General features: G+C 34.2%; 1 protein-coding gene across 7 annotated transcripts in view; it reads left to right on the forward strand.

The window, feature by feature from the left end:
- The window catches only part of SLIT2 (slit guidance ligand 2), a 266,925-nt gene that overhangs the window by 238,130 nt on the left and 6,461 nt on the right, over positions 1–22,334 (forward strand). For 5 of the 7 annotated variants that reach the window (XM_061379837.1, XM_061379838.1, XM_061379842.1 and 2 more), the window contains 7 exons: positions 173–199; positions 8,267–8,360; positions 9,949–10,086; positions 10,183–10,423; positions 11,024–11,154; positions 16,810–16,964; positions 21,689–21,977. In XM_061379837.1, coding sequence (XP_061235821.1) covers positions 173–199; positions 8,267–8,360; positions 9,949–10,086; positions 10,183–10,423; positions 11,024–11,154; positions 16,810–16,964; positions 21,689–21,977 — 1,075 coding nt within the window. The remainder of the gene's footprint in view (positions 1–172; positions 200–8,266; positions 8,361–9,948; positions 10,087–10,182; positions 10,424–11,023; positions 11,155–16,809; positions 16,965–21,688; positions 21,978–22,334) is intronic. The other 2 variants (XM_061379839.1, XM_061379840.1) reach the window with 1 other exon arrangement.

Genomic DNA, 22,334 nt, shown 5'->3' on the forward strand with positions numbered 1-22,334 from the left:
TACTTCTTACCTTTTCTGTTTGTTTTGCTCTGCTGTAGGTGAGACTCTGAAGCTTGCTTCATTTTGCTATATCAACCTCTCTGCTGCTATAGTTGTGCATTAGCTTAATGTGCTATGCTGTTGTATTACAATGTAAAAAGTCTCTTGTCTCTTCTGTCTTTGTCACTGCAAGCTGCTAATCTGAATGAAGTGGAAAAAGGTCAGTTGTCTTTTAAGCCTATTTTCACTTACTTTGGTTTCTCACTTTCCTTTCCTTAAAGGTGCATGGATTTCAGTTCTTACAAATGATCAAATAAATCATATATAGATGTAATTTAGAAAGCTCACTGCAAATCCTCAAATTAGGCACTTGGCTCTTACTGTGAATACATGTCAAAAGAAGGTCATTGAAGATACAGATTGCTGTGCAGGAGAACTGTAATACTACTTTTGTTGTCTTTTTTTTTCAGATGTACTAAAAGTGTGTGCAGTCACTGATAGGACTATCAAAAAAGTTCTCCTGGTGATCTTTTAAAATCTTTATTCTCATTACCTTAAAGAGATAAATTGGTTCCATTTGAATGTATTTTCTATTTTATAGCACTGTTTTGCTTTAATATCTTAGTTTATGGTACTAGAAAATATGTTGGAGTATAAAATGGCAATCTCCTTGCTCATCATTTCTGTGGCCTTTTTTTGCTGTATAAAGCTGAAGAAACTGAAATGACTACATTAAGCTGAGGCTGTGGTACAAGAAAAGTAGTAGTGAAGAGATATATGACACTAATTTTGGGTGTTGCTGATCTAGGTTTCTGCCTAACACCTATCTCACTAAAAGAGATAAACCATCTTCCATACAATCTGATCATCTATACACTCTGAGAGCTAACATAGCGATGATATGTTTATGAAATTACATACGTAGTTTTAAAAGCAAATGAATCATCCTGTCGTGTATTTGCCTTTAATTTAAATTCATAAATATATTGTGCAGTCTATAAAGCAATATTTCACTAGTAATAAAAATATATTCCTTATCCATGAAATAACAGGTTGTGCAAGGCAGCAATTATACCATCTATGTTGATTAATTTAGACATCTGATGAATAATTCTTCCAACTTAAACTGGGAGCCTACATTATTTCTGTAAATGATGGAGAAAACAAGACATTTCCAGAAAATTATTCCAACCACAGGTGTTCCATGCTTAAGCCGTATTCCATTTAGGCATGCTAGCATATTTGCATTTTATTATTACTTATAGACGGCCTCTTGTTTTCTTTTGCCTTGTCACTTCCTAAGTTATTTTTTCTACATTGTTCTGTTACTATCCTAGTATGAAACTGGTTGATTTTATAAAAGAGTACTTTTCCCTAGAAAAATTAGGAAAACTGCAAGCTCAGTACAAATAAATAGAAAAGTTGAGTTCCTAGTTATTCTAGTTTTTAATAAAAACAAAACAAACAAAAAAAGCAGATTAAAATAACTAGTTCAACGTCTGTAATTCATGGATAATTTTTTTTTCTTGTCACTGATCTTCAGTAGCGCAAATTACAAAAGCTTAGGAAATCAAAAGAAAAAAATTCTGTGCTCATGAAAAACAGCTTTTCAAATGGAATGTAAAGGGAAGATGCTGTTATGAAGAGACTCAAGTCTCCATTTCAAGTTGAAGCAACTGTTACCTGTATATAATTAGTCTTGCTGATGTTTAAATGTCTTTAAATGTGAGTAAAGGTAGAAAGGTAATGATTCTAAAAAGAATTATAGTAACTGTAAATGTATTACATGTGTGAATTATAACATATTAAAATTACTGATTATATCAGGAACAGAATCCTCACAAAGAAAAATGTCAGACATCCAGGGAATGTGAAATAAGTTCAGCAACAAAATTAAGCAGATGTGTATGTGACACATACTTGTAATATCTTGGCAGCTGAACATAAAAGCTATTGATGATCTGTAAGTTGCTTTGAGGATCAGTCAGTTTTATCATGCCAGACATCTTTTGAATTGTGACAGTAGTAGGAAAATAAAAGGCGAGGAGATAATTTTAAGTAATTACTGAGTTTAGGCAAGCCTTAGACATTGATAGGTAGGTAGGTAGGTAGATAGGTAGATAGGTTGGTAGGTAGGTAAGTAGGCAGGTAGGTAGGTAGATAGATAGGTGATACATAGATAGATAGATATTAGATGATAGATAGATGATAGATAGATAGATAGATAGATAGATAGATAGATAGATAGATAGATAGATGATAGATACAGAGAGAGAGATATTTTTCCATGTTCAAAACTTAATTATATGGTCTTCTTGCTCCTAAAATGAGTTACTACTTTCAATTCACTTGGCAATCAAATAACTACCTGCCTAAAATTTAAGCATGCAAGTAATCAAATGCAAATCATGTCATTATAAACTTGATTAAAAGTTTAATTATTTTATTAAATTAGGAACATAATCCTCATTCTTACAAGAACTGCACTGAAGTGTGACAGCTTCTTAGATTACAAAGATACCTTTGCTACTCTTGCTTTTCATCACTCATTGTAAAACACCTAGCTTAATATATTTCAAATGACTATTTTATATTAAAAGTTTTGAGTATTAAGGTAATTTCACTGCATTTTCATAAAGGGAGAGTTATACATTATATCCTTGAAAGCTGAATACCTGCGACTCATTGATCATTGCCATTTCTGATTCTGGTCTACGATCCATTGTTCGTTTTCCATAATTGTCTAAAAGCTTACTTGTCTTAATGTTGCTATTTCTTTGTTGCTGCCAAACTAGAAATATTAAACTAAATAAACTTGGCCTTACACTGAGATCCACAAGCATGGGGAATGGATGAACAGACATAAGCAATAGTGAAAGGAACAGTCCAGCAATGAATCAAATCTAGAATTTTACTTTAAAATTCCAACAAAATGTTCAAATTCTGGTTATAAACTGCATTCTGGATTTTTTTGTCTTTTCTGAATGAACTTAAGACTTTCAATTGTTAATGTTGTCTAATGTTCATCAAACTCAAGACTTCATAAAAGTTCAGCACTTTTCTGTATATAGTTTGTTAAATGTCACTGACATTTTCCAACCACTCCTACACTCTTACTGGCTCTTTGAATCAAAAGTAATTAAGCAGAGACTTCCAGTCAAAGATGCAGATAATAATACCTAACTGATGGAACATAAATACTGCAGAAGCTGCCTCACAGTATTTTGCAATCAAGATCAGAAGCTGGAATGAATGAATGAATGTATGTATGTAGATATATATATATACATCTAAAATCCTGTTATTGTAGCAATTACCAGTAAATCTGTAATATATATTTGTTATTTTAGTTTTGGAACAGCTCGTAGATCTTCTAGCTAAGACATGATTTTGATAATTAAAATTGACCATTCTTTCTTTCACATTTTGTTTCTAGTTTTTATTCTAATATCACACCCAGCTTTGTGAATGCACTAGTGATTTTAAGCTTGTTTCTTCAGTAAGCTTCCCTGTAATTAGCAGTGTGTTTTTATATTCAGATGCCCGCAACCATTTGTGTTAGAGCTCTCCTCTTGATTCAGAAATACAGTGGCTGGCATTGCTTTATTTGACTGTATTTTGAATTTATTGCCCAATTATTCAAAATAACAGCAATGTAAATCTTTTTTTTTTTATCTCATTGCGTTGTTCCTCATTATTTGTTGTACTCCATGTCTTTATATATTGTAAAATCCAGAGTTCAAGATCTGTTCAGCCTTGAGAAAAGAAGGGGACATATTACCACCATGTTCCAGTATTTATAGCATTAGAATTACATTTATGTTATTATATTATTTACAGAGAGAATTAACATAAGAGGAAATGCAGACTGACCTGTGAATCTAGAATACTTAAAACTTGGGTTACTCTGCCAAGGAATATGCACAACTCATCATCAGTATTTAATAGTGTCTGGCTGTTTGAGTCTGCATCATCCTCTATATATAGCTGCAAAATCTCAGAAAATATTCCAGTCTTGACCTTGCGCTGTGCCCACCATGCAGAGTTCCACTGGTTGCAGTGCTACTCTTTACCAGAATCCATAATACAGCCTCCTCAGATTAATTAAGCAAGATACCTTATGAAAAAAGTTATTCCTGTTTCTAGTTAAACTTTGGAAGCTTTTCATAGGTTTTTTGACACTTTATCCACTGCTTATTTTTAAACAAACTAATCTGTTGCTTATTTGCCTAACTACAGAAATGTTTCCATCTTTCAAAACCATAGTTTCTTAGCCCAACTCTTATAGAAGCCTCAGTTACAGTATTATTAGATGAATAAAAGAATGTACACACACATTGGTGTCAAGCTTCCTTGAATTGAGCCATTTGTTTCACAATCTGTTTTCATTATTTTGAAGTATGTTTTTAAAACATTGTATTACGCTTCCCAAATCAGGGGACTTTCTAAGATTTCCTTCCAGTAAAACCAACAAGCCTAAGTCATAAATTTGATATTTCTTTCAAGGAGTGTTTCACTTTGATCACTGTCTTTTCATTTCAACAAAATTACTTTCTCCCCTTCACCCTGTCTCAGTTAAATTCTGAATAACACATTGGTTATTCAGGATGCTAAGAGATGTTGCTTTACCAAGAAGCTATTCTTCGGTTGTTCAGACACCATGTCACAAATTTTTACTTAGGTTTTCTATTACTTTTTCACAAGCAGTTATATTTGGGTTATGGAAACACTTTATTCAGAATATAAATATTTTAATAGTGTAAATGGAGACCTTCTATTTGAGTTATTTTGGTTTGTTCTTCTAGTATTTATATTTTCATTCAGAAATTCAGTATCTTATGTACATATTTTAAATTCCATCTTGAATTTTCCTTGGCATTTTTTTGCCAATCTTGTGTTCAAGTCTGTCATGAATACTACTTTTTATAATGAAAGTCTGTACTTAACCTAAAACTAACTTTCTTGTTCATAGGGGAATTTACAGAATTATTTTATTGTATGGACTGCCATGTTTACTATGTTCTTTCCTTGATTCACTAGGATAGTTGCTAACACCCTGTTTAATGAAAAGCTCCCTCCAGTGATATGATTCTGTATGATTCATACAATTTGCAAATGCAAGGGGAAGCTTTTCTTCATTTTTTCAAACGTATAAACCTGTTTCCAACTTAAATTTCCAATTTAGCTCTCAGTCTCTGTGCAGGATTCACAGGTATGACTTGGGAATTCAGACTTTCAAGCACCCCATAGCTTTCCATGAGGTGATTCAGCTTTCAGTTTATTAGGGCCACCTACCTATGACTTTAAGAAATCATGTATTTCAGAAGTACCTGGATGAGAGGAGGGCAATAAATAAAAAAAAAAAATAATAATAAAATGGACAGGCTTAGACACTACTCAGTAAAACTGTTTGCCACACAAGAGATTTCAGAGGTCTGAGCCAATATTAATGTCAGTCATGGCATGATTACTATCCAGAAACAAAATCAATGCCAGTTCAGTAAAATTGGCAGCATCAATAAAATTGCTTGCTCCTGTTAAGCCAGTCCTAATTTGCCTTTTTCTACATATTTTGGGGGATTCCACTGAACTTCTACTGTGAATCTATCTAGATACAGCAAACCTCCAGCACAGCTTGTAAGGCAAATTCAGTAGGTCACTTTCAGAAAGTCTCTGATATACTGTTTGAATCAGCAATTTGGGGAATATTTAGAGGTGTTTTTGCCTAAGTCTCAGAAGTACTGAACAGACATTTTTATTATTTGTAATTGGAGTGTCATAAATTTTGTAGTTCTGCATGTAATTTAGTACAGAATATATGCCGTAAGATATTTGTATGGAGATGTGTATATGTGTGCATATATACACATGCATGCAGACATACGCATATATTTCTAAGCCATAGGAATGTGCACAAACTAGGCTTGAAAGTGATGTTTTTATTATTCCACTCCATGTTTCTGAAAATCTGAACTTTCTGTTCTCATATTTATGTCTCACTCTTTAACACTGCTGGCCTTTAAATGGATTTCAGCTATTACAACAAGTTCTGCAAATTGACTAAATGCTATGTGAAGAATTACTACCTCTTATATTTGTATTTGTTTGAACAAAACCCTTTGAAAAGAGAAGGTTCTTATTTGGTTCTTATTTGACATGTAGTGGGATGCAAAGAATCCCCGGTATTTCAGGATTCTTTGTGCAGTGACCTAGTCATAACAATTGCACATTTCCAGACTAATAAGTCCATTGGGAGTTTGAAGAAGCTTTGAGGATAGAATTAAAATCCTTTGTATTAGTCATCATCAGTGGCCTGCATTTGATCTTGATTCAGTTTCCTACATGTATTGACTAAATTACGTTATTGACAGCTTTCCAGAGGATTGTTAAGTAACCTGTGCTTGAAGGCCATTTTCTTGTGTTAAAGTTTTATTTGTTTTTGTAGGGAAAATGCACTACTTGCAAATTAGGAATGTGCTATCCCATGTAGAGGTCCCCTGTCTTACCACATTTAGCATGCATGTTTCAGATGCAGTTTATCCAGCATAACCATCTTTGTTCTGGTTCAGTTTTGCTTTTTCTCTGTCTTTGCTTTAATGTTCTTCAGCTTTTTTAAGTTTTTGCTTAGTTGTCCATCATTTGAAATAAAGTCTACATACCCTAAGAGATAAGTTCTGGAAATAATGTCTTAAGACTTGGGTAGTCAGTATTCATAATCATGATATGCAGTTTTAAACACTACAGTGCAGGCAAACGTGCCATGGAAAGGACAAACGTCTCTGGAGGATCTGTTAAATCTGTTGCTTTCAGTTTGTTATGATGTGTGCTTCCATAATTCCAGAGAAGCCTGTGTAAGCAAGAAGCTTCTATGTGGTGCTAGGTACTTGGCAAAGAGAAGTGTAAAATGTTAGAAACCTTATTGCTTAATGACATTAGTAACTGATGAACTGATACACATACACTCACATGTGTATGTATTCTGGAAGGTATATACTCTCTCCAAAATCTCTATTCCAATACTATTATCCTATAACTTTCTTCCTTTTCCCATTCTACCTGTTCCTGATTCTACCCGTTCCTGATTCTACCCAAATCGTGTCCCTAAATGGGCTGTCCTTTCCTCATACCATATTCATGGTGGTGCTGCCCTCACCCTCAGTACTGTGTTAAGAAGAAAAGTGGTAAAGCCATCATATGCTATTTTAAGCTCAGGCTGCCCTCCAGCAGATACTGATTCTTGAACTAACTATACTGCAGGACAATACCACACTCAGATAAGTAAAACTGAAGGATGCCAAATATTGTGCGGCTTTAAAGGGAAGTTTAACCTGAGCCGTGAAAGTGTCTGCTCATATGCTGCTATCTTCTGCTTTTTTCTTCCTCATTTTGGTTTACAGTTCTACTTCTCTTTGCTGACTAGCTCATGTTTTATTACTTGACGCATGACAAGGGGCAAACCTTCTCTGTCTATAGTTTTAGAGCCTGATAGACCTGTGAGTCCCTGAATTCAGCAGACATAGGTTTTATACCTGTTGATTATATATACATTCTTCATATGCATGTTGGAATAAGTATCTTGTAAACCAGTGATGCATTTTGTGATACAACCAGTGATTCATGGAATCTTGTGATTAGTTAGTCAAGGAACAAGACATTGTTGACCTGTTCATACACCTGTATTTCCTTGTCACAAAGTTGCCAATAAAATCATATTTTAATCATAAAATAAAATATTTCCTAGATTATACACCAGTATTGGAAATCAGAGTCCCCCGCAGGGAAGGGTAGACATTTGACATAGATTCTTTTTTTTTTCCTTCTGACACAACAGATTTTAATTGTAGGACATTAACAAATGCAAAACAAACCCAGAATCATATTTAAGAAAAAGTAGAAATCAAGTTTTCATTTGGAGATAATAGGAATTGTATTGACGTGCAGTGATATTAACAGGGTTTTGGGGGTAATAAATTACTTATAGTTTAAACCTGGATATTTCTCTGTGTAATGTACATATCAATAAGTAAGAGAAAATCACACCGATGGCTTGGCATATTGCTGATTGATACTGAACTATTTTATTTTTATAAAGGAGTTATGAGAAAGAGTAGTATTTATTGTTATTATGTATTAATATTTATTAATATTTATTATAAAGGTATTGTTTATTACTATATCATGAAGTATGCTATTTCAGTGTTAACAAAAAAAAACTTTTAGCAGTTATTTTTAAAATATCAGAACAACTGATACTTTCCCTGAATTGAAAGCATACATTATATTCCAGGTGAACTCTGTGAGGAGAAATTAGATTTCTGTGCTCAAAACCTCAATCCTTGCCAGCATGACTCAAAGTGTATTTTGACACCCAAAGGATACAAGTAAGTCTAAAATATTGTCACAGTCCAGCTGAATCTAAATTGCTGCTTTTTTATCCTGCTTAACTTCTCGTTTTCTTTTAGTGGAAGTAAGTTTTAGTCTCAAAATACTGATTTCAGTTATTACTAAGCATTACAGCAGAATAGAGCATTACTTTCATGCAGGACTACATTATTATCTTAAATCTGTTTCACAGAATTTTGTTATCCTTAACAGTCCCAACTCCACTAATTCCAGTCAGATTTTAAATAGGAATGCAGAATAGAGCTGTTAGTCTGTATGACAGCCTGTACAAAACCCTTTTAGTGCTTGGACAGTAGGAAAATAATTGCATTTAATTGAAGTGGAATAATTATACTGCTTTCTGAGAAGTAATTGTGAAAAACATTAGGAAGGCAAGCTGGAAGGTAAAAATTATAGAAGTTCATCCCCAGGAAAACTAATCTTTAATTAGACCATATCCTTATCATAATTAATTAACATGCACAATTTAAAGTGTTTTTAATAGGCTTTAGGTTAATAAATACAGGAAACCTGCAGCTTTCAATTGTCAAAAGTACCTGGTTTGTGCACAGTATGCTTTTGTGCTAAAATCAGATTATTTAGTATCATTCCTGCTATTTATGAAATGACATTTTATATAAAATACAGCAAAAAAAATCACATACATTAAATATGCAAATAAATATGAAATAAAGTTGATCATTTTCAATTAGAAAATAGAAAACTTATGGGATTTCAATTGTTGTGTGTTTATTTTCTGCATACCACTTCTGTAAACCTGGTATGGCATCTTATACTTTACTGTCTAGCTCATTAATCCTCCATGTTACTTTCTGAGATTTTAAATCAGAAACAGTACCTGTAGTAACTTAAAGAATGTAGCTCACTTGGCTTTTTAATAGCATGCTTTATATTCTTTTTCACTCTTCTTAGTTGTATATATTGTTGAATAAAAATTAAAGCATATTTGATTGAACTATTTTAAATAAAGTTACACAGCTATTTACAATTAATTTTTCCACTTTAAGAAAATTTTAGATACCAAAAGAAGCACCACCAAGGAGGAATCACAGGATCTAATTAAATCAATTACGTACATCTTAATTTAAAAAAAAATGGAACTTCAGGGGAAACGAATTATGCATAAACTCTAGACTGTATAATGGAGCATTGGGCAATGTGTAGCTGTTCAGTTGACAAAGAAAATATCTATCAGTATAATACGAGTTTAGGATTATTTGTCTCTGCTTCAACAACTAAGCATATCGATTATTTTTAGTGTTCAAAGCCACTTACAGCATCCTGTAACATTCTGAATTACTCATAAATTCCAAGAACAACTGCCAAATTAGTAATGAGGACTCTCTAGATTTGAAACACATATATCTTAACTATAATTGTAGATGAGTAAGCATCTGTAACTAGCAAACACATGTGTGGATTCCTGATACAGTAATGATTAAGCTACATAGTCTTTACACACAAAGTCACAATAATGCTTTTTTTTTCTTGAGTTTTAAACAGTTCAGTAGTTCTTTGACTTTGCCATAAGCACTGTGCTATCCCACTTGCTTTCCTGTTTCACAGATGTGATTGCACACCTGGATATGTAGGTGAGCATTGTGATATTGACTTTGATGATTGCCAGGACAACAAATGTAAAAATGGAGCACAGTGCACTGATGCAGTTAATGGATATACATGTATTTGCCCAGAAGGATACAGGTGAGACAGTCTTAAGGCAGTACAAACATGTATGCCTTCTGTCAGTTGCTTTTTTTTTTTTTTTTTTGGCAATACTAATTTTTTGTTTCCATTTAGTGGCTTGTTTTGTGAGTTTTCACCACCAATGGTTCTACCTCGCACCAGCCCTTGTGATAATTATGAATGTCAAAATGGAGCCCAGTGTATCATAAAAGAGAGTGAACCAATCTGTCAGTGTTTATCAGGCTACCAGGGTGAGAAGTGTGAAAAGCTGATCAGTATAAACTTCATCAACAAAGAATCCTATTTGCAAATCCCGTCAGCAAAGATACGTCCCCAAACGAATATCACTCTACAGGTAATATTGCTTGTGATGTAGACTGTAATCTAGAATCAAAGAATCACAGAATGCTTAGGGTTAGAAAGGATCTTAAGATCATCTACTTCCAATCCCCCTGCCATGGGCAGGGACCCCTCACACTAGACCACGTCACCCAAGGCTCTGTCCAACCTGGCCTTGAACACTGCCAAAGATGGAGCATTTATCACTTCTTTGGGCAACCCATTCCAGTGCCTCACCACCCTCACAGTAGAGAACTTCTTCCTTATATCTAACCTGAGCTTTCCCTGTTTAAGTCTAAACTCATTACCCCTTGTCCTATCACTGTCTGGAAAAGAATGTAAATTACTTTAAATGGTGTGGAAGATTAGTCAAAATTGTTATTCATTCATTTGAAGAGCTTTTAACAGTTTGAGATAAAAATCACTGAAATAACTATTCATATTGAAGTAGATATGCTTAGTGATAGAAGAAAACAAATTTTGTCAGGTTGACTTTCCAGGAAGAATTTTATTGTGGAGTAATAGACTATGGCAGTAAATTCTGATTCACTCAATACAGCAGTTTTATTTGCTGTTTATTTTTCCTTCTTTCTCAGTGATTCTTTCTTTTTACTAGATCGCCACAGATGAAGACAGTGGGATCCTGCTCTACAAAGGCGATAAGGATCATATAGCAGTAGAGCTGTACCGGGGTAGAGTGAGGGTCAGTTATGACACAGGATCTTACCCAGTCTCTGCTATTTACAGGTGAACCCAGATGAAACAAATTTCTAACTGAAACCAAACATGCATTAATTCCTTATATCGAAGTCATATTTTTGAATATATGGTTAAAAGAAATATATGCAAATGGATGTATTGTCAGACATTTAAAACCTGCTGCCAAAATACATGATTTGGCTTGGAAAATAAGGCAGATATGTCAGAAGATAATACATTATTTGATTCATCAGCACAGAGTAAAAGTTAGCTTTCAGCAGAATATTTGTACATTTATGTAAAGCTCACGTGTGAAAGTGAAGTTTTTTTGAGGATGTTAGTGTCAAATAATTTCCTAATGTGCAGGGTAAAGTTCAGAACTTTACTTCACAAGTAGAAATTAACTGGAAGTTTCTCTTTTTCTCTGTTTTAGACAATCATATAATGTTGGACTTTTCCTTGGCAAGTGAAGGGAAAGCTAAAAACTCAATTCTGAAAAAAAGCACTATCCTTGAAAAAGAAATGGTTTTTGCTTCCAAAATCATTGAGACAGAATCCACATCCGCTTCTGGAGCTAATTTTCCAAGTTTAAGTCAAATTTCTCTAGTTCTCTGAAAAATTGCCACCTGAATTTCTGGGGAGGTTTTATGTAATTTCTCAAGAATTTGCAGACAGACGTTGCAGGAGTGAGCAAAAAGACAACAGGCATCACTTCTTGGCCTTGATTGCTCATTGTTGTTACAAATACACTCAGAAGTAAACGGGAAGTGTTAAATGAGTTTTTCTGGAATCTTTTTGCTGTATTTGCACCATTTGTGTTGTAAAATTATGTCTAGTGTATGTTTACTTGCTGGAGGTTGTAGCAGTTAACATTGTTCTGCATTCTATTAGGGATATTCGATTGAAAATATATGATTTTTAGAAATGATTGTACTGAAATGGCAGTATAAAATCAAAAGCTTAAACAGGGAAACAATGCTAAACTTTGCTAGGTAATAGCACCAAGGGAACTGTGGTTTTAGTAGATTATTAAAAGCATTCCACAGAAGAAAAATCATGCCTATAAAATATAGTATAAAGATGTTTAGTGAAATCATAGATTTTTACAATAAGCATCTTAAGCTTGCATTTATTTTCTGATGCAACATGTATTTCACAACATTTTTTACAGTTCTGTGGAATGGTTTAACATGTGGAAATGTTTTGTAAGGGGTTTAATTATTTTTGTTGATCTTTATTTTGATAGATACAGGTGTTTGAGAATAAGAAGGAACGGCAATCAGGATCATATGTAATTTCAAGGTTTTTTAACTCCCATTTGTTTTATCTATCAAGAATACTTATTCCCATTCAAAACATATTTCCTTCTCATCAGTTTAATGCTTTCTCCAGTATTACAGGAATATAATAAAAACTGGTAACTCATACTTGTCCATTTTAGTTTTCTAGAAGAAGATTGGGAAACAGTGCTTAACACAGGTAAAATTAAAAACCATAAATGTAAAAGGGATTAATAACCACATAATCAATTAGCAAACAGTCTTGATTAGGTTACTGTTATGGATCAACTAAAACCATCTCCCCTACATAGCTGATCAGCTCCTTTGAATTATATGACAAGTAGAGAATGCATTGTCATTCTGTGAAGAAATGTGATGTGAAGTGTAGTGAAGTGTTACAGGGTGACACAGTTGTTTAGTGAAGCAGATACACGCTTGTAATATTACTAGTCTTAGTATTATTAACCTCACTTTTTTTTTCAAGTAAGCATTTATTGAGTTTTGAGATATTTGATAATTGGCATGTAATGTTACTGACATAACTGTAATGAAGTCTTTTCGCCTTAAGAGAAATACATCTGTTGGAAGCCATGTATATATTTCCACATTTGTATGTATGCTTGTGCATCTAATGATCACTCTACAAATTAGATTTTATTTTATTTCTATTTCAGGTTCCAGAAAAGAGTATGTTATAACACATGATCTTTTACACATACTCTTAATTCCTTCACCCTCTCCAACCTATTTCTATTTTTTCAAACTTGTTTCCAGCCATTCCTGTTTCCAGTTTTTACAGTTTTACCTTCCTAGGATCTTCGTGTCATTTCCTGCCCTTTTCAAGCTCTTTACTTTCTTTTCATCCACTCGTTACATGCTGTCTCTCTGTACCTTTGATACCTATTAAAGCTCTCTCCTGTCATGTTTCCTGTTCTTCTTTCAGTCTAACACCATGTTTTCTTTCCTCCCTTCCCTCCCTTCATTTTTGTGTTTTGTTTTTTTTTAAGGCAGGTAGATCTGATCATCTTTGCTCAAAAACTGCTGACAGACATAATCTATATGAACCTACCAGTTCACTTTTCTCTATTTCATCCTTCTCAGTCTCCACCTTGACTCAGTTTCCAGTCCCATTTTCCTTACAATCTGCTACTTTTACCCTGATTCTTGCTTTGTTTTAACTATTTCTTGCCCTGTCCTACATCTTTCTCTTTTTTCTCTGTAGGCCTAACTTTTACTTCTTCTGAACGTTCAGGTCATCTGCCTGGTTGTGTCCCCTTCTAACCTCATGTGCACCCCTAATCTATTCACTGGGGGAGGGCGCGCAGAGTGAAAAACAGAGAAGGCTTTGACACTGTGCAATCATTATTCAACAACAGCTAAAATGTTAGTGCATTATCAGCGATGTTTTGGTCACAAATCTAAAACATAGCACCATACCAGCTATTATGAAGATCCCAGCCATATCCAGTACAAATAAATTATGAATTATAAAAGCAAGCAAGTTAGTATATTTTTTATCAGAGAGACATGAAGAAGACAAAAAAACATTTTAACTAAGATTGATCTGATAGCAGGGTAGATAGTTTGCAAACTAAGATGGGAAGTTGCTTACAGTGAGAAGGACAGAAAGGATATTAAACAACTGGTAAGTTTAACAAGGGGTTGACAGGTTTCATTAAGGATGTGAAGATTCATGGATAGTATAGAAAAAGAGTAAGACAAGTTCTACTCTACTGAACGATTATGAGATGCCTGGAACAGAGGTCAAAACAAAATAAAAGAGCCAATACAGAGTTTCAAATAAAAGTTTTAGAATATAAATGACCATCAATAAATGGTATGTTGAAAGGGAGTCAAATGGGAGCTGTAAAGCCTAGGGAGGTGCTAGCAGTAGCAACAAAACAAAGCTGCAAACAGTTGATTTAATCATGGTAAATATGGGCAATCAACAATCATAGTAGTCTAGCTGTGTAAAGAATGAGAACTGCTTTACTAATGGGAATTGACTATAGAAAGAGCCATCATCCTAGAAGCACTCATCAGTCAATCTAATAAGATGAGATGGTGGCATTGCCAAGACCAGTAAAGAAAATTAACTCATTGGATATGGTTATTTGGAAAAAGTTGATCCACTTGGGTTTTGTTCTGTCTGGACATGCATTTTGAAATGTTAAATGTTCGTTACACACACACACAAAAAAAAAAAAAAAAGCAGGGAAAAAAAAACCCACCAAAAAAACAAAACCCACCTTTTCATTCTGTAAACCAGTTTTCATCATATATTTATTGGAAATATGGGGATATTTCTTCCAAAATCATTATTCTTCTAAAGAGTTCCAGCTTTAAATCAGTTCTTCTTACAGCTTTTCATTAGGATCTATTCATTCAGCTGTCATTTCTCCAATGGGAAATGGGCTAGAAGTAATATAAGAGCATTGGCAGGAAATATTACACAGATATGCTTTGTGCTTATTTCCCCTGTAATACAAACCACCCTTACTTAGGAGGGCTCCTCTTTCCACAGTAAATTTTTACCAGTAAAAGGGTTTAAACTAGAAGCTTTTAATAATCACTCTTAAAGACACATTCCCTTCACACATTATGTTTTACACATCCCAGAAATGACCTCTTGCTGTGAAAATGCATGTTCTGTATTGCTCTCATCCCTTTAAATATTATTCTGTGAGAGGCTAGTAAGTTGTTAAATAACATAAATTTCCTTGGAATAAGAGCATTATATTAGGGTTTCTTGCTTGCTTCAGTCAAGAAGTCATACACATTTTGGTTTCTTAGCACAACTTTTTTCCTGTTTCATTCAAATGTGTAAAAGAAATTAATCCTGTCGCTTTTCTTGTTGCTTTATCACAGAAAGAAAAAAGCCAACTCTTTAATATCTGGAGTAGACCTTAATTTTTAGGAATAATGAACCCTGACCTTTTCCTTCTCCCCATGGAACCTGGCAGTCCCCCTCATGCCCACCCCCAGAAAGTGTTTATTCTGCCAGTGTCTGCTCTGTGGTGTGTTTGCACTTTCACAGAAAGCCAAGTTTATGTAAAGCATGCATACTGCCATCCAAGTCTTTTATCCATATTGAGCTGAGCCTGTCCGCATAAAGTTGTTAATAAATAGCTAAGAAGCTATTTAATGTGTCACTGTTGTAAACAACCTTGTGAGTGCTTCTGATCTGTTCCAGGACAAAAGCAGTTAGGTTAATTAAAACGTTGCTAAGGATGTTATAAGGTAATTTGCTTGATTTTTGCCTTGAGATTTATGAAGCTAATCCCTTTGAGCTATACTGCTTTCCTAATGAGAAGAGCTAACTGACTGTATGACTGACTGTTCAGTCCATCTCAGGCTATCATACAATTGGTTCATTTAAATAACTTTTTTCAAAGGCTTAAGCTCACTAACTTGGTGGTGCCCTGAAGCAAATAAAGGCTCTCATGGGAATGGTTATAATGTCTGGTCTCTGGAGTACAGCTTATTGTCATGAATTCCATGCAGTCATACATTCAGCTCTTAATTCTCCAGTGTTTGGGGAGAGAGTATGGGCTAGAAGCAAAGGAAGAACAAAGATATATTCAGTCGCAAACTTGAATAATAATATTCTTCCTTCTCTGATGTACTTAAACTGTATTCAAATGCAAAGTAGTTACCCTACACTTAAAACATTTGCTACGTAGATATTTAAACTGGTAAACGTTGGCAGCGATTCCTTGTCCTTAGTAATGTGTGTAGCCTTGTCCTTACACATCAGCACCAGGCTTGAAACAACCCTTTTCTGTGTGACACCCTTCAGACATTCTCTAACTAGTGGTTTCATATCTTGTTAGTAAACAAAAGGAAATAGCATATGCTATTCACTGTACTAGCCAGAAGCTGAACATACAGAAATAATCACACCTAATAAACTACTTTGTTTCTAGCATCAGTGGAGCTGTCTGGACTAATGATGGGATTTTGTTTGTAACTAAGGTTAGATACAGTTTCATATTCCCTAAAATAGTAGGTTTCTATAACACTGGTGTGAACTCAGGCCTTCCTAACTGCAAAATATGCAAACCCAATACTATGCAACATGTAGTATACATAAACACATACGTATGTATGCAAATAAGATCTTGAAATAGCATTTGAATCATAGAATTGTTTGGGTTGGAAGGTTCATTATTTGATGAGATCAGGAATAACTTTGAATGAAAAAGAGCTATTAATTTACAAGACATATTAATAGAGTGTTATTGAAGGGCTACTTGTATTAGCTCTTAAGCATACATGCATGTCCTTACTTAAAATCTGGTTTTCAGAAGACTGCACTCCTGGAGAAGTTCTGTTCTGAAGCTGTATTAACTCAAAGGGGAAGAAGATCAAAAACTCTTCTGACCAGACCATCAACTGTTAAAAATTAATGTTTATTTTGCAGTGTGGAAACAATTAATGATGGCAATTTCCACATTGTGGAGCTGCTAGCTATGGATCAGATTCTGTCTTTATCTATTGATGGAGGAAGCCCCAAGATAATTACCAATTTGTCCAAGCAATCCACTCTGAATTTTGATTCTCCGCTGTATGTAGGAGGTAAGAGGCTCTTACTGCTCCTTACTAGCACTAATTCACTCTGGTAACATGCATTAATAAACACATGGTAAGAGACTCATTCATTGAGATAACACTTTAAGATGAAATTTCAGCAGTTAATCTCAGTAGTTTTAACAATTAGTATGTCCTCAAGCTGCTACTGTTATGTAGCTTTTTACTATACTGAAGAAGTATGTGTAATGTTGTTTAGTTACCTGAAGGTTCAGTAATGCCTATTCAGAAAGTGCAGAATGGTAGTTTTGGTTATATTTTACATTTCTATTTCACTGTACAGCTATCTGCAGGAAATGATAGCAAGGTATAAAGCCATGAATTATAATTTATGTCAGGAGATCTTATTGCTTAGGACTGATAGGAATTATGGTAAGAAAGGAACCACCTGAACAGTTGCCTTACAGTATGTGGCAGCATATGTTGTTGGGTTTTTTTGGTTTTGAGAAGAAAGAATTGTCTGTTTCAGTGATTGTGGAGATATAACCTAGGTAAAAGAATCCAGCCACCACTTTCTGCCTTCTTACTGACCTTGAAAGCAAGATGAAGTTCTTTGTGATGAGAGATTCAGCATGGTTTCTAAATACTGCTGATCTGCCAGTTTTCATCTTCTATTTAGTTTAACTTTACACTCTTAAAGAGGCATGTAAGGAGTCCCCTTCTGAACTGTTCTTTCTGTGGAAAAAGAATACCTACTTTCTTTTTCCTCTTGTTTAAATTTTAAGAACTGTTTTGTGTCTGAGAACAAGTTTTTAGACTTGCATCATGCCTCCTTGCAAAAAAATACGCTACCAGTAGTACATACATGAGATGCCTATTTTCTTTAGAAAAAGTGCTATTTATCCTTTCTAAATATACACAAAAGCTCTGGATAGTTGCTAAGATTTATCTCTAATGGAAAAGAAAAACAGGAAGTTGCTTTGATACTAATAAAGAATAGTCTGTTTCTCCTGTAAAACTAGTATAATAAATCCAACAGTTACAAGTGATGAGCAGTAAATTTCTTTTTTCTTTTATCACTGAACATCCCCATTCTTCTGTTGAAACACCAGCTTTTTTATAAAATCTTTTCAGATTTTGTCATTGCTTCCTTCCATCTAACATGAGAACAAGTACAAGAGAGAGATTATTCATCAATCCCTATAGCAGTAAAGAATTAAAACTATGAAATGTTTGAGCTGCCTTTAAAATTGCTTCATATCATGAATCTTTAAAGGACGATTGCCTTGTGGAAGCACATCTGCATTTTTTCATGTGTATCCTTCTGTTCTATACATATGCCACATCTTTGGAAGGAGAGATTGTCCTAGTTTCTAATAAAACACTGTATGCTTGCTTATTTGTATTGTCAACATCAGTTTGTTATTTGATGACAGCTAAGGCAAATTATACTACTTCTTGAAAATTGAACTTAATGCAGAATGATCTGTCTGTTATGGGCACCTTTTGATGAAATAAGGCTAAGACTCCCAACTATAAACATTTATTCTGTACAGTACTAAAAGTTACTTGATCTGTGACATGGTACTCCTCTGCTGCTTCACCTTGCATATCTCTGTCTCCATTAGGAGAATCATACTAATCTGCATTATCTTAATGAAGTATCATAATAAATAACTTTTGGAAATGTTTTCCTTCAGTGATTTGATTCCTAAGAGCAGGAATCTTTTTCAATCTAGTACATATTCATTAGAGAGGTCCTGTGTTCCTATTGTTCACATTCAGGATCCAAGCAGCCAATTGTTTCTCCTGTCAGAAAATGTTGGTGCAAAACAGAATGAAATCTGTTATTAGGAGCAAATTAATATAAAATAAAGCAAGAAACACAGTAGGTTGGTGCTGAGCTCTGAAACTTTCATGTTCTTTACCTATGTTTATCTATTTATCTTTAAAATTCTTGAGACATTTAATTTACACTCCTGTATATTTTATTACCTATCTTTTTGAGCTTCATTCAATTTTTATCCAAGTGTATCTAGAATTTTTAGATAATTTGATCACACATTTCCATCAGTGAAGAACTCAAATTCTCACTATGATTTTATGCAGTAATTTTGTCTTTGCCAAAATCTTAGTTTGACACCTCTATCATCATGTGGCTTACACTTACTCTTATCACCTTCCTGCTAAATTGCATTTCTGGTGAGCATCACCTCAGCTGGCAGGATGAAATTCAGACTTGACAGCAAGCCCTTGTTTGGTGTACTCTCTCTCATGCTCTTTCATTCTTATTCTTTCATTTTCTTTCATTTTCTCTCTCCCCATGCACTCCCTCCTTTTTTTTTTTTTTTTTTTTTTTTTTAACAAAATCTTGCTTGGTTCACAGTATTTGAGTCAGTTTGGAATTTATATTTACAGAAAATGAGCTAATCAATTTTTTCACCTTTTTTAATCTTTTTCAATTTTTTTTTTTTTTTTTTTTTAACCTGTTTCCAACTTTATGGCTGTCTTGTGTCTCCAGAATGCACGTGCTAGATATTTTTCAGTCTTTGTATAACAGATTTCAGTAAATCATATTGAAAGCCTGGGGCTCTTTGTAAAAAGTCTGTTTCTTCTCAAAAACTCTTCAAAGAGGTTAGACTTCACTGATAATTCACGTTCTTCCATAAGAAATTAGAGCATATTTTACCCATTGAGAGTGACACCTTGTTTCATGGAAGTCCCTATTTCTGATAAAGGTAGAGCATCGGCTGCTTTTCATTTGTGCCTGCTCTGTTAGTGGAAATTCTAGAATAAGATACTCATTTTGACAGTTTTATTGTATTACTGTTCTTTAACAGAGGTCTTACCATATGCCTCTGTGCAGTGATCTGGTAATTTGCTTGTAGTCAGATTCAGTGACCAAAAGCTTAAATGGGGCACATACTACTTTCTTACCTTTCCAAAACTAAAGTTGAAATATTTATCTGCACTATGGCTATTCTTTCGTAACTAATAAACACCCTTTATATAAAAATTATCTAAGAAATATTGCTAAAGAATATGAACAGCTTTTGCACACACTTTGGCCTTCTAACACTCGGTAACTTGCTAGAAGAAGCAAAAAGTATATATGCTTGCATTGTGTTTCCAAATGTTTTCCATATTGGAGATTGGCAAAAAAACTCTCTTAGTCACATCTTATATGCCTCATATTATCTGGTGTCATATGTGTTTATATGGTTCCCAGAAATCATATCCAAGTTTCCTGACACAAGAATAACATCTAGTTTAACACTGCATTACTTTGTTTTACATGGCTTTCATTTTTAGTGTCTTGTCCCTGGATTATGAGAATATGGTGAATAGTTTTGAGGAAATGATAACTAGTGGGTTGTTTGCAGTCTGAGTTTTTTAATACAGCAGTCCCAAGCCTGTTTTACTTAACTGGTAAGATCAAAGAAGATTAGGCTCTTCAGCAGCATGGATGCAACATTGTTCATTTCCATAATCACTGAAGCTTAGAACAAATGAAATTGCAATAACCTCTGAATGAAAGGCAGGTCTACTTCATTAGGTTACATAGCACTTCTGCATGACTCTTAACTGTTCAAAGTAACTGCATAAGACCATTAGAAGTATCAGTTTACACAGTTCAGGAGCAACTAGCAGAACATTGACTCTTTCTGTGGTTACCTAAGTACCAGAATAAAGATTGTTAATTTTGCATAGGAATAAACCAGTGCAGCTAATAGGCATATATATTTTCAGGTAAACAGATCCTTTTCTAATTCTCAGTACACTTTTATTTTGTTTACTTACTAATCTCAGAAGGCATTTAGGCATTTGTGTATTCATTTGAATCTAATATCTTAAGGACTAACTAAAACAGGCCAATATGTTGGCAAAAAGTTTAAAAAAAAAGCAAGGACTAGAAGAAACAATTTTTGCGAGGAAACAATGTTTAATAGTAATGTTAGTTCTGAATTAGTCTTAAATGGTTAACTGTTCATAATAAGATAACTGTATCACATATGCCTACTGCTCTATTTACACCTCTAACAATTAGGGACTAAACCAGAGGAATTATTCTGAAAATGCTCAACATCAGGGCCATCTGCACTATCTAGAAATATCTGCACATAAGTCTTTTGATGTCAGGTTATTGCTATTATTGATTACCTTTCTTTTAAACTTTAATGGCAGACTGTGAGTGGCTTTTTTATTAATCTGTGTTTTGAGACAAACTAAATAAAAATATTTTTAAAATAGAACCTCATCCTGTTGAGCTTTCCTTTGCAAGAATTTTCACTAGCAAAATTTCACATTTGAATGTGTATGCCAGCTCCAAATTGATGAGCTGGTCCAACTAAATTCTTCTGGATTTAAGTATTTTAGCAGCTTACAAAAAATCATGTATCAGGTGCTAAATTTCAACAACTTTTGTTTTTCCGAGATTCAGAAACTATGTACTATCTTGGACTTAATTGCACTAGGTCAAAAATGACATCTATCTGAACCTTCACACATTTGTGAACTTCCTGTATGAAGTCCTATCTACATCTCTTCAGTTGGACCTAGAGACTCACGTATTTGGAGTTGGTTTACATTCATGCTTGACAATCAGGAAAATTTCCAAATACTAGAACATTGCTCATGATTGCAGGCTGAATATCTTAGGAATAATTAATTAGGAAAAAATGCTTCTTTAAGAATGTTTTTAAAATAGCGAAAATGGTTCAGAAAATTGCATCAAAGTTTATACTGATTATTTGTGATTATTAATTTCCTAGGCATGCCTGTGAAAAATAACATAGCAGCTTTACGCCAGTCTCCAGGACAAAATGGCACCAGCTTCCATGGTTGCATCCGTAATCTGTATATCAATAGTGAACTCCAGGACTTCAGAAATGTGCCACTGCAACTGGGAATTCTGCCAGGCTGTGAGCCTTGTCACAAGAAAGTCTGTGTGCATGGAACATGCCATGCTACCAGCCAGTCAGGCTTTTCCTGTGAGTGCGAAGGAGGATGGACTGGACCCCTCTGTGATCAACAAACTAATGACCCATGTCTTGGAAATAAGTATGTCCTTCCTCAAGACAGAATAATAGTATAATATGCATACGTGTCTCCTGTTGTATGTATTTTATTCACAGATATTCACACTTACTTCAGCAACAAAAAAAATATCGTGGGCATGTAAAATTGAAAACAGTGTCAGGTTATAGTCTATTTTTTCCATAAACTTAATGAGAAGTCCCCCATTTAGGGGAGCAGATACATACATCTCATGAAGTTCTGGCTAAAGCTTGGGAAGTGCTGTTACATACTTCTGTATGTGCTTCCTCTGTAACGAGTTACACTGATGTAAGTGTTGGTACACTTGTTACAAAAATAATTTAGAAGTTGCAAATGAAAAAAATACATATTTGCTTATTT

The sequence above is a fragment of the Neopsephotus bourkii genome, unplaced genomic scaffold, assembly GCF_033783945.1.
Source record: "Neopsephotus bourkii isolate Nb327-2 ecotype Australia unplaced genomic scaffold, CSIRO-AGI_Nbou_v1 NB_1780, whole genome shotgun sequence".
NCBI lineage: Eukaryota > Metazoa > Chordata > Aves > Psittaciformes > Psittacidae > Neopsephotus > Neopsephotus bourkii.